Source organism: Mauremys mutica, chromosome 5, assembly GCF_020497125.1.
Source record: "Mauremys mutica isolate MM-2020 ecotype Southern chromosome 5, ASM2049712v1, whole genome shotgun sequence".
NCBI classification, from domain to species: Eukaryota; Metazoa; Chordata; order Testudines; family Geoemydidae; genus Mauremys; species Mauremys mutica.
The window spans coordinates 140937356-140949659 of NC_059076.1; the positions used below are offsets into that span (position 1 = coordinate 140937356).

Consider the following 12304-nt stretch of genomic DNA (forward strand, 5'->3'; position numbering starts at 1 on the left):
ACACCTCACCTGAGAGCCAAGATCCACCCGTAGCACCCCTCAATGGTTAGATACCGAGGGCTCCCCCAGCTTCCCCCCCAGGAAGGTTGAATAGGCTTTGAGAGTGACTAGGTTTAAGGGCCTGATCCTGCATCTGTGCTATCAAGGGGGAGCTTCCCCACTGCCTTCCCCTCACACGGGATCAGGCCCAGAGGGGTTGTACTTTTCAACATTTGTGACACCACACTTTGGTTTATTTTGTGACTGATGAGATGCTCGGCAGCACGCCCGGAGGTTATTGCAAATGTGGGGGCTTGGCGGAGACACAGGGTGCAGATGAGGGTGCTCATGGAGGGTTTGTGGTGGGAGACAGCCTGGGATTTTTCACAGCCTGGGCTCAGTTCTGGGTATTGACAGCAGTCCTGCATTTGACACATGCGACGTACCAAGTATGGCGAGCACTAAAAATGTGCCACTGGGTGAGAACAACTTCGCTGCCCGGGTCCAGCCGGGCAGAGGCGGTCTCAGGGTGGCTGCCGTGCAGGCTGCTCTGGGTGCTGCCAGGCGGTGTGGTTAGCTGCTGGTCAAGGAGGTGTCGTCAACCTGGAAAAGTTACACAATCCCTCCTGGTTGGAATTTGCTGGGAAAACCCCCAGAGCCCCAAATCAGCCCGTGGGAGAAGCCCCCAAGTGCACGATCCCTGGCCACGCACCAAACACGGGTCTCTGTTAACTTTGGTACCAGAAACGGACCAGGGGCCATAGACAGTAGCACTGACTTGCTGAGCTAAAATCCTGCCCCCTGCCTATCTTTGACCCTCCTGCAGGGGTCGCTCCGCTCTTCTATTCTGAGCACTCCCTCTGCCCAGTGCCCGGCCCTGGACCCGTCCGCCCTCAGCTCTGCCAGCCCAGGGAATGGGAGTGTGATTTCCCACCCTCGCCCAGCACTCTTCCTAGCCAGCGGGGTTAAATTATCAACATCCAGCTGGTGCCCGTCCGCAGAGCTCCATGGATGTCAGCAGGCTGGATCCCCAGCGATCGGCAGAGATCCACCACCGTCAACGGGCCAGTCAATGCCCACAGGTGCCCTGAAGCTAATGGAGCTAAGTCGAGTTGTACCAGCTGAGGATCTAGTCCGTAAGTAAGCCCTGCACCCTAGCATGGACTGCATCTTCCCGTATGCGCCAGGCACAAAGAATTAGGCTCCTAGGTGAGGGGTGCGCGTAGCAGGGGGAAATGGGGAGCCAGGCCCACAGAGAAGGGTTCTCCATACCTCATCGGACCTGGAGGGTGAGAGAGGCTTGAAGGGGGAGGGACAGAGATGGGGGAGGCTGTGGGGAGCCTGCAGTTTTCATGCCCAGGCCTTTTTGATAGGCCAGCATATGCAGGGCAGGGTGGGCTGGAAAAAATTCAACCCAGATCCTGTTTGATACCAACGCTGGCCCAGGATTTCAGCTCCTTACGCACCCCAGTGCATTAACCCCTCTTCCCGCTCCATCCCCATCAGTCCCACTCTCCTGAACTCATGTCCCCAGTATCCAACCCAAGGCCTGCTCTGTAGACAACAGCAAAGCAGCCAGAGCCTCCCAGTTCAGCTGGCCCCACTGTCTTTTACGCCTTTGAGCAGCTGGGGGCCTGAGCTCCAGCTCTGGTGACCCCAGGCCAAACCCCAAGCACGGCACCAACCCAGCCACACTGCGGAATCGCACCTGCGATTGGTCCCTTGTGCCGGTCAGTTCCATGGAGCTTTCGTCTTTTAGCGGCTTCACCAGCTTCATTATCCTAGGCAGGGGAGGAGGCGAGGGTGGTTAGCACTTAAGAGAAGATATTTTAGGAGCAGAAAAAGCCCAACTCGGCAGGCCCGCTATTCTGTCTGTCCGCCTACATCGCAAACCCTTGCTTGGGTCATCAGCAGGATCTGAACCCAGAGCTGAAGAGCAGACCTCTGCTGCTTGAGTTAAAGGAACAATCCTGTTAGCAGTAGTAGGCTGTTTTCCTGTGGTGGACCCACCACTAGTGAGGGGTCTGACACACAGTTTGCCAGTGTGTTATTCTCATGTGCCCATCATTGTGGTGTCTGATCACCAATGCCCCCCTCCATCAGCTACGACTCCTTGTAGTGAGGCGGCCTGGCTCCCGACGGCCCCTGAGAGGGAGGAACCGGAACAGCCACCTCAGTGGGCGGAGCCACTGCCACCTGTTCCCGCCCCCCGGAAGTCAAGGGGCGGGACAGGAAGTATAAAAGCCCGGCCTCAGCACTCAGTTGGAGCCCAGCAGCCGGAGAGGACAGACGCTCCTGATCGGGCTCCTGCTGGACCGAGCCTGCCCCGAGCCAGGTACCCGGACGTGGATGGACCAAGCCTCCCTCGAGCCAGGTATCCTGACGCGGACCGACCAAGCCTCCCTCGAGCCAGGTACCCCGAGGTGGACTGGCCGAGCTTGCCCCGAGCCCGGTACCCCGAGGAGCGGCCCGAGCGGCCCCCTGACCCGAGTCCGGAGGAGCACCCCGACCTAGACCGCCTTCACCACGCCGAGGAACCCATGGTGTGGGACCCCGCTGCCGAGCCCAGCGACGAGCAGGTACCCGAGGAGGGGGAGATGGAATGCAGCCCGGGGGTAGCCGAACCCTGTCCGGCTGAGGGCACGGATGTGCCCATGTCAGTGTGTTGCGGCCAGGATCCCCACTGACTGTAGCGGATCCACGCCGCTGTTAGGGCCCCGGGCTGGGACACAGTGGAGTGGGTGGGCCTGTGTCCCCCCTGCCACCCCACTCACGGGTGGCAGACTCCCCCTCCTGCCAGCACGCAGGCAGAAAAGCCTGCACTTACCGGAGCTTCCTGAGACTGATGCCGCTGCTCTGCTCCTGAGACAAGGACCTGAGCCCTGAATTGGTATTTATGCTCAGCTCCTGCTACCAGGACCTGAGCCTTGAACTATTGTTTGTTGCCCCACCCTGACCTAGGGCTGGGACTTACTGACTCTTGTGGCTCAGCTCCTGGAACAAGGACCTGAGCCCCTGGGACTATTGTTTGTCGCCCCACCCTGACCTAGGGTTGGGGCTTACTGACTAGTGTGGCAGCTCCTGATGCAAGGACCTGCCCCCTGAGCTCTTATTGTTGCTCAGCCCCTGCTGTGAGGAGCTGAGCCTAGAACTGCTGTGTTTGGTGCCCCGCCCTGATCGAGGGCTTGGGGCTTCTTGACTTGGTTACTGCTCAGCTCCTGCTTTAAGAACCTGAGCCCTGAACTACTATTGCTGCTCAGCCCCTGCCTGAGGGTCTGAGCCCTGCCTCTTGTGTGCTGCCCCGCCCTGAGCTAGGGCTTGGGGCTTACAGACTTAGACTGCTGCTCAGCCCCTGCCTGAGGGTCTGAGCCCTGCCTCTTGTGTGCTGCCCCGCCCTGAGCTAGGGCTTGGGGCTTACTGACTTTGCCACTGCTCAGCTCCGGCTGCCAGGACCGGAGCTTAGAACTGGTTCGCTGCCCTGCCCTGACTGAGGGCTGGGACTCACTGCACTGACCGTGTGCCTTCTGTTCAGCCCCTGCTTGAGGGGCCGAACCCCCAAGACCTTCAGAACCCAGAGACTGATTTGGGCCGTGTAGTGAGGCGGCCTGGCTCCCGACGGCCCCTGAGAGGGCACGGCCCCAACATCGGACTATTACGCTCCTGAATGCACATGCTCAATACAAGAGGGGCTGCCATTCTCTAGGGCCATTCAGTCATTGGCCTCTCCACTTAGACTGCCAGGGAGGGGGCCAGTTGTGATGCCAACACCTGGAACTGGCCTGAGACCTGGCGAGGCATTGTGCACAAAGTGCTCAAAAACTCTCAAACGGCACCATCAGGGCCCAAACCAGGGACTTCCAGAGCTAACCGTGGCAGTCGCTACAGCATCTGCTATAGAAACCAGCTCTTCAGGTTGAACTGTAATAGCCTGACACCCTCTGTGGATCACGCAGAGTGCGGGACACAACACACTGAGCAGTGGGTCATACAACTCATGTTCCCCACTGGCTTGGCCAGCGACCCCGCAGCAAAAGGATTCACAGTCTGTAACCAGGCCAGCAGCCTCAATGGCCTATAGGCAGCTTGCCTCGATTTCCCTCTTATGCTGTTCAAATAAACGTCGCTTCAGGCTTTTTCCTGGTCAAAACTTACCCCTCCTTGTGGGCTGGCTTTAGTAATATCAAATAAACAATCAATAAAAATCACCCACCCCAAAACAAGCCGTCTCTTCCCAGCCCCTGTGAGCCAGCCCGATTGGACACCCCTAAGCTGCTTCTACGAACTAAAGCAGCAAGAGCCAAGTTACCTGGGCCACAACAGAACCACTGCAACGGCCAGAACAATAGCCCCCAGCGCGGCGATGAACATCCCGGCCAGGATCTTGTACAAGCGCAGGTCAGCGAGAGCTGAGGAGGGGAGAGGAGAGGAGGGTTATTCCGGCCAGTGTAAAAACCACAAACAGCTGCCTGCCCAGCAATTTTCCAGACACTGCTGTGACTCAAGTCACTCCAACAGGGGCAAACCATGGGCAGGAGGCGGTGAGTTTTGGAAAGGTGAAGTTGGCTCCCTGATGTATTGGATTTAAACTCTCCCTTGCCAGCCCTCTTCCTGGAGGGGCAGTGACGTGTGTTTGTCCGGTCTGACAATACACCCAGCGCTCAAAGCCAGGAGGCTGTGTTCTTCTACTGCAACGTCCGAGTCTTCATGTCATCAATATGTTGTTTCAGTCATCGCATTGTGGCTATTGTCTGTGCTCCTTCACCTCCCAACGGACAGGGTCCGACCTGCGTGTGTGTCCCACTGCCCCCTGCTGGGTAGGATCAGATCTCCAAGAGATCTCGGCGTTATTGTGGATGGTTCTCTGAAAACCTCCGCTCACTGTGCAGCGGCCGTCAAACATGCAAACAGAATGCTGGGAACCATTAGGAAAGGGAGAGATACTAAGACAGTAAAAATCATATTGCCTCTATATAAATCCAGTTCTATACGCAGTTCTGGTCGCCCCATCTCAAAAAAGCTACATTAGAATTGGAAAAGATACAGAGAAGGGCAACAAAAATGATTAGGGGGATGGAACAGCTTCCGTATGAGGAGAGATTCAAAAGGCTGGGACTGTTCAGAATGGGAAAGAGACGACTAAGGGGGATATGACTGAGGTCTATAAAATCATGACTGGTTTGGAGAAAGTAAATAAGGAGGTGTTATTTACTCCTTCGTATAACACAAGAACCAGGGGTCACCTGCTGATAGGCAGCAGGTTTAAAACAAACCAAAGGAAGTGTTTCTTCACACAACGCACAGTCACCCTGTGGAAGTCGTTGCCAAGGGATGTTGTGAAGGCCAAAACTATAACTGGGTTCAAAAAAGAATCAGATACATTCATGGAGGACAGGTCCATCGATGGCTATTCACCAAGATGGTCAGAGATGCAAACCCCATGCTCAGGCCTCCCCTCAGCCTCTGACTGTCAGATGCTGGGACTGGACAATAGGGGATGGATCACTTGATAATCACCCTGTTCTGTTCACTCCCTCTGGGGCACCTGGCACTGGCCACTGTCGGCAGACAGGACACTGGGCTGGATGGACCATTGGTCAGACCCAGTGTGGCCGTTCTTGTGTGTGTGTGTGTTTGCACATGTGCCTCACTGCCCCCTGCTGGATGGATTCAGATCTGCTCCTCGGAGGGTCTGTGCCCCCTGCTGGGTACAACGGTACTGGATGGAGAACACGCTGTAGGGAACAATCCTACATTGTCTGTGGGGATGGATTAGATGGGACGTGGCAGAGGCTGATAGCTCTGCCTCTGTCTCACAGCCCCCTCGCAGTCTGACTCACTTTGCGCACTGAAGTAGGAGGTGGCTGTCACGTTTCCCAGGGCATTGCTGGCCATGCACGTGTATTCTGCTGAATCCGCTGATGTGACATCCCAGATCTCCACTCTCAAGGTGTTGTAGGATGGAAACACACTGACCCTCTGGCTGGCTGCTGAGCGTGGGCCTTGGCTGGAAGCCACTAGTTGATCCTCTCTGTACAGGGCTAATTCAGCCCGTGGGTTGCTATCAGCTGTGCATCGGATGAGGCCCACCCTTGCATTGCGGTTCTCCAGGAAGGTGTTCATCAATGGATTCCTTGGAGCATCTGCATGGAGGAGACAATATTACTGTTAAATCAGGTGGCTGGACTTCTTCAACTGACAAAGAGGAGGTGATTGGTTAAGAGTAGCCAGTGGTGGTCTACAGTTATTTACTAGAACAGATCACAAAACAGACTTTCCATCCCATGAGAAATTCCAAGATTTCAAAATTTCATTTGTCCTGCTTTGAAATCTCGTAATTTTTTGCATAATGGAATATTTCTTCTCAACCTTATCCAAAAATTTCTTTTGGATACCATCAGAATGTTTCATTTCGACTGTGTAGTGTTCACTCTTCTGTTATATTAAGGAAATGAAGCATTTCAGCCTTACTGGAACAAAACATTTGGATCTTTTCACAACAAAACGTTTTACTGATTTCCCCCTTGAAAAATTCAATGAAATGGATACATTCCAGGGAAATGTTTCAGTGTTGTCAAATCAGCATTTTCCAAAGGAAAACTGTCCCCTTGTAAATTGTTCGACTCACTCTATTATTGACCTTCAAAGTGTATCTGAAAACAGTGCTACACAAGCGCCAAGAAATCACGTTAGCCAGGCTTTTAGTATCCAAAGGGTGAGAGGTGAAAGGACAGGGGAGAGAGGAGGAGGGGAGACTGCAGGAGAAGGAAGAGGTTGTTTCAATCATTGTTTGGTTTGGTTCATTTAAAGGGAGGGGACGTTTGCGTCTTGATTTTGGATTCTAGATGCTCGCCTAGTTCAGAGCGGGTTGGGTCTGGGGCTCTGCCTTGGGCCTGTGTCTTAATTTTACTCTCATAGAGCGCAAGGCACATCTATGGCTCTATGGAAATAACAGATAATAACAACAATGAGATCCCAAGTTGCCTTTATTTAGTGTGAACAAATCAACCCCCAAATCCCCTTGACACTCACAGAGCACATCCAAGCTGACCAGGGCAGAGGTGGCACTTCCTCTCCTCCCCTCTGCCCGACAGTGGTATGACCCCGTGTCGGTGCTGGAGACCCTATCGAGGTGGAGCGACCTAACAGGACCATCCTGCAGCCACTTGCTGTTCTTATACCAGGTGTAGTTGGTCTCGCCCCCGAGCCAATCGGCAACCAGGCAGGTCACGTTGACTGTGACTCCTTCGTGTATTTCCTGAGATGGTTCAATCATGATTCTGACAGCTGATGGGGAGAAGAGATCAGGAGAATCAGCCAAATGTATTTTAGTGGGAACCGGCAGAGCTCTATGTTTCATGAGATTAGCTACTCATCAGCAGAGCTGCTTAAAAATTTTTCATCCGAACTCTTTTTTTCAGATTTTTTTTTTTGACAGAACGGAAATTTTTGCAAGAAAATTTCCATTTTTGCTGATTTTGGAGGGATATGTGTGTGCGTGTATGTGTGTTTAAAAATAATGACTTTTTTTTAAGTTTTCAACAACTTTTGAGGTTTTGGGTTTTTCAACGAAAACTGGAAAAATTCTGCAAAAAATGTCCACAAAAACAAAAAATGTTACTTTTTGTTAACATTTTCGACAGAAAATAATATCCATTTTCCAACCAGTGCTAGTCATCTCGGATTCCAGTTCCAATCTAGCCCAAGGTTAGACCCTTCTGATGGCTGTTTGGTGTGTCTTAGTCCAGATGCCTCCTCCACAAAACCCACCACCATAATTGGCACTGATCGGACCCCTTGTTGGCTCCCTTTGAATGGACCAAAGAAACGAACTATCTACTCATTGCTAGAGGTGGTCCCTCCAGGCCAGAGTTGGGGCATGGAGAAGCACGTGTTGGACATATTACACCACCATTGCTTGTGCAGATAAAGATAGCATTGGGGGAACGTGATTTTCAAAGCAGTCTAGGGGATTTTGACACATATCTCCCAGTGACATTATTGTATGCAGTGTTGTAGCTACGTCAGTCCCGGGATATTAGAGAGACAAGGGGGGTGATGTAATATGTTCTATTGAACCAACTTCTGTAAAGATATTACCTCACTCACCTTGTCTCAGTGACATTATTGGCAGCTATGTGTCTAAATCCCCTAGACCGGGGTTCTCAACCTTTTTTTCTTTCTGAAGCCGCCCCCAGCATGCTATAAAAACTCCACTGCCCACCTGGCATTAGTGCAGGGCAATTGCCTGGGGTCCCACACCACAGGGGTCCCCACGAAGCTCCATTGCTCAGGCTTCGGCTTCAGCCCTGGGTGGTGGGGCTCAGGGCCCTGGGCTTCCCCCCCATGCGCTGCGGCTTCGGCTTTCTGCCCTGGGTCCCAGCTAGCCATGCTTGGAGGGACCCCTGAAACCTGCTCGCGGAACCCAAGGGGCCCCGGACCCCTGGTTGAGAACCACTGCCCTAGATCACTTGGCAAATCTCAGTCTCAGCCTCGAGCATTGTCAGCCTAGCACCAGCTGCTAGCACTGAGCATTCCCCCCAAATCTGCTGCGATGCTCAGATCAAGATTTAAACCTGAGTTTCCCCAGAGATTGTAGGTGCACAAGATCCAGATCCTGCTTTGGCCCCACCTCGTGGGATCTGAATCCAAATCCCCTCATAGCCTGTGGGTGCTCATGGGAGAGAGCACGGCATGGGAGGGTTAAAAAGACACCTGCACTCACTCTCCACACCGAAGCGCACAGATGCTGCGGCACTGCCGTAGGTGTTGTTAGCTGAGCAGACGTACTGGCCTGCGTCCTCCAGCACGACATCCTTCATCTCCACCTTCAGGGAGTTGTGGGACACGTGAACTCTCAGCCGCTGGTTGGATGAGCCCTGAGAACCCTGGGTGGAAGCCATGGGTGTGCGCTCAGCCCCTCTGTACAAGGCTATATCTGACGGTGGGTGGCTGTCGACAGTGCATTGGATGATGGCCTGGCGCCCATCCTGGGCATCTAGGAAGGAGCTGAGTGAGGGCTTCCTTGGGGCGTCTGAAGGGACAAGAACATGTACTTGAGTTAAAAAACAAAGACAGTGACTTTCTTCTGGAAGGGGGTTGCACAGTTTGGCCAGATGGCTCTGGGGACGGGCAGGGGGTAGGGAGTAGCTCTAGAAAGGAAATGGTTTTCCTGCTCTTTGAGCATTTTTGAGATTTAAAAAACTCTCCCTGTCCCAAATCAGGATGGAAAATCAAAATCTCAAGAACTTTCGCAAACCAAAAATCTGAAATTTGTTTTTGAACATCACAATCAGAACATTTTGTTTCAATAATTTTGGATACATTTTGTTTCAATGTTGACCGATTCATATTTTTTACATGTTTTGTATCTTCAGTTAACTTTCATAGGGGGAGCCGTGTTAGTCTGGATCTGTAAAAAGCGACACAGGGTCCTGTGACACCTTATAGACTAACAGATGTATTGGATAGGGTGACCAGACAGCAAATGTGAAAAATTGGGACAGGGGGTGGGGGATAATAGGAGCCTATATAAGAAAAGGACCCAAAAATCGGGACTGTCCCTGTAAAGTCGGAACATCTGGTCACCCTACTATTGGAGCACAAGCTTTTGTGGGTGAATACCCACTTCGTCAGACACAATGGGGATTCACCCACGAAAGCTTATGCTCCAATACGTCTGTTAGTCTATAAGGTGCCACAGGACTCTTTGTCGCTTTTTTGAGTTAACTTAAATTTCTAAATGGGAAATTGGTTTGAACCAAAATACATTTAGAAAATGTCGAAATGGGATGCTTCGACGACTTAGAATCTCTCTTTTCCAGAACGGTTTGAAATGGGAAATTAATTGAAACTGACCCTTTCCTATGAAGCGTTTAGGCTCTGAGGAATCAGTGTTTTCCAATGAAAAAACGTTTTGTTACAAAATTCCCAGTCGGTTCTAGCGTGAGGCTTATAACACTAGGCCCCTGGTCAACTCAGTGGTGGCTGGACGTCGTCGGCACTTGATGACTATCCACCGATCTGTGTGACGTGACCCAGAGCCTGACCTGAGTTGTTAGGGAGCGGCCACCACAACTGGCGCCGACTGCCTCCCGTTGGCAGTCACAGCAGAGAGGCCGAAGGTGGAATGGGCCACAGCGAATGGGCTTCTCCTCTGTCTCCAGGCCAGGCCGAGGCACAGGCAGGCAGCAATGCGGGGAAAGCCCGTGGGGCTGTGCCCACCGGTAACAGAATGCTAGGGCAGATCCAGTGCACCACATGCTGATCTCCGTTACACTGGGGTAAACACAGAGTAGCTCTGCTGGAGTCAATCTCTTCCTATCTCAGGTATTTTGAAGGCCCTGAATCACTGGTCCCTGAATCACTGTGGGGTAGCTTTGCTCTGGAGAAACTCTGTTCCTCTGGATTTAGGCTGCCACCACTGAAAGCAGGTTCTGGCCCAGTATGTTTCTATAACTGACCCCATCTGAGCCAATAGCAGGATTTGACCCAAGGGTTTACAGAGCTAAACGCGTGAGTGAAAGGACGAAGCCCGTTCATTAGCTGGCAGCAACGGCAGACTTATTAACCTCTGATGTGGAGCAGCCACTAGAGGGGGACAAAGACCTTCCCTTTCCAGTGTGGGTAATGTTTCCACTTAAGATATTTAAAGCTAAATACATTTCAAGAATTTGACCCATTTGGGTTGTGTCCAGCAGGGAAATGTCACCCGTTCCCCAGAGAAACAATGATCTCTTGTCCCTGGAGCCAGCCCTGGCAAGCAGCCAACAAGACTTGGTTTTGTGATTGGCGTCACCTGCACTGGGAATTGGGTTGCATGCCTCCATCTGAGAGGACGTAACATTATCTAAGCCACAGGCAACTTACAGAGCACGCGCAAGGTGGTGGGCAGAGATGTCCTCCTTCCCCTGTCATTGTGAGCCGTGCAGGAGTACGAGCCAGCATCAGTGCCCGCCGCACCACGGATCGTGAGGGAACTGCCAGGGCCCTCTGCCAGCCATTTGGTGTTCTTGTACCAGGTGTAAATGGTGCTCGGCCGGGCACTGGCATCCTCACAGGTCAGTGTGATGTGGTCCCCCTCACGTACATCGGGACCCGGTTGGATCACAACCCTCACAGCTGTGGAAGAAACCAGAGCAAAGCTGGAATGGATACAGCTGGAGCAGCCCTTTGAAACCAACAACTAACAATCGGAGTCAGCTTGGTAGAGTGTTACAGATCTCTGATCCTCTGCCCAGTTCTATCCCAGGCCTGGCATAAGTTAGAGCAGCATGGGGGCTGCTCTAACCTACACACCTGGCAATGATCCACGTTCACCAGCCAGGGATAGCTGGAGTGCAGCATGTTTCAGCCATATCTGCTTCCCTGTCTCTACACACCCCCTATGCTTGGGTCAGATGGCTCTGTGGCTTCTTTGTCCACTTAGTTAGCAGTCTCCTGGCCAGGAGAATCCCCAGCAGAATAGACAGGAAGATTTCACTCCCTGCTGCAGCGGGAGGGCAGTGGGGGAGAGAATCTGCCCCGAATTCCCTTCTAAGCGACACTGGAGTGCAATGGGAATGACAAACTCCATACTCACTCTCGATGGTGAAGTATACAGAGGTGCTGGCTTCGCCGATCGCATTGTTTGCAGAGCACACATATGTCCCTTCATCCTCCAAGGTGACGCTTCTGATCTCCAGTTTCAAGGTATTAGGAGAGGATGAGACGCGTAACCTCTGTCTGGATGCCCCGTCACCTCGGGAGGAACCAGAAGCAACCAGCTCATCAGCTCTGCGCAGGGCCAGTTCTGACTGCGGGTTACTATCAACAGCACAGATGATGATGGCTAGCTTCCCATCTTGAGTCTCCAGGAAGGACTTCACCCAGAGATTCCTGGGAGGATCTACAAGGAAGGAGGATTTAATTTAACTTCAGAACTTTAATGTGACATCAGCGACTCACTAATTATTGGGTACCTGGATGAAATTCCCAGCCCTGTGCTATACAGGTGATTGGACTGGATAATTGAATGGCTTCTTCTAGCTTGGGACTGTGTGAATCTGTGAACTAGAACCAGGAAGGTTTCATGAAGGATCCATTATTAGAGCTGGACAAGCAATTTGTCGCAGTTCATGGAGGGGAGGGATAGCTCAATGGTTTGAGCATTGGCCTGCTAAATCCAGGGTTGTGAGTTCAATCCTTGAGGGGGCCATTTAGGGATCTAGAGCAAAAATCTGTCTGGGGATTGGTCCTGCTTTGAGCAGGGGGTTAGACTAGATACCTCCTGAGGTCCCTTCCAACCCTGATATTCTATGATTTATTCAGTGAACTTTGCCTCTCTTTT

General features: G+C 52.4%; 1 protein-coding gene across 1 annotated transcript in view; it reads right to left on the reverse strand.

The window, feature by feature from the left end:
- Positions 1-211: 211 nt before the first annotated feature.
- SIGLEC1 (sialic acid binding Ig like lectin 1) overlaps positions 212-12304 on the reverse strand; it is a 51579-nt gene continuing 39486 nt past the window's right edge. Inside the window, exons 16-23 of the mRNA XM_045019674.1 lie at positions 11558-11863; positions 10846-11097; positions 8702-9010; positions 7009-7263; positions 5817-6119; positions 4286-4385; positions 1688-1760; positions 212-582 (exon numbers count right to left, since the gene is read on the reverse strand). Of these exons, the coding sequence (XP_044875609.1) occupies positions 553-582; positions 1688-1760; positions 4286-4385; positions 5817-6119; positions 7009-7263; positions 8702-9010; positions 10846-11097; positions 11558-11863 (1628 nt within the window). The 3' untranslated portion in view covers positions 212-552. The remainder of the gene's footprint in view (positions 583-1687; positions 1761-4285; positions 4386-5816; positions 6120-7008; positions 7264-8701; positions 9011-10845; positions 11098-11557; positions 11864-12304) is intronic.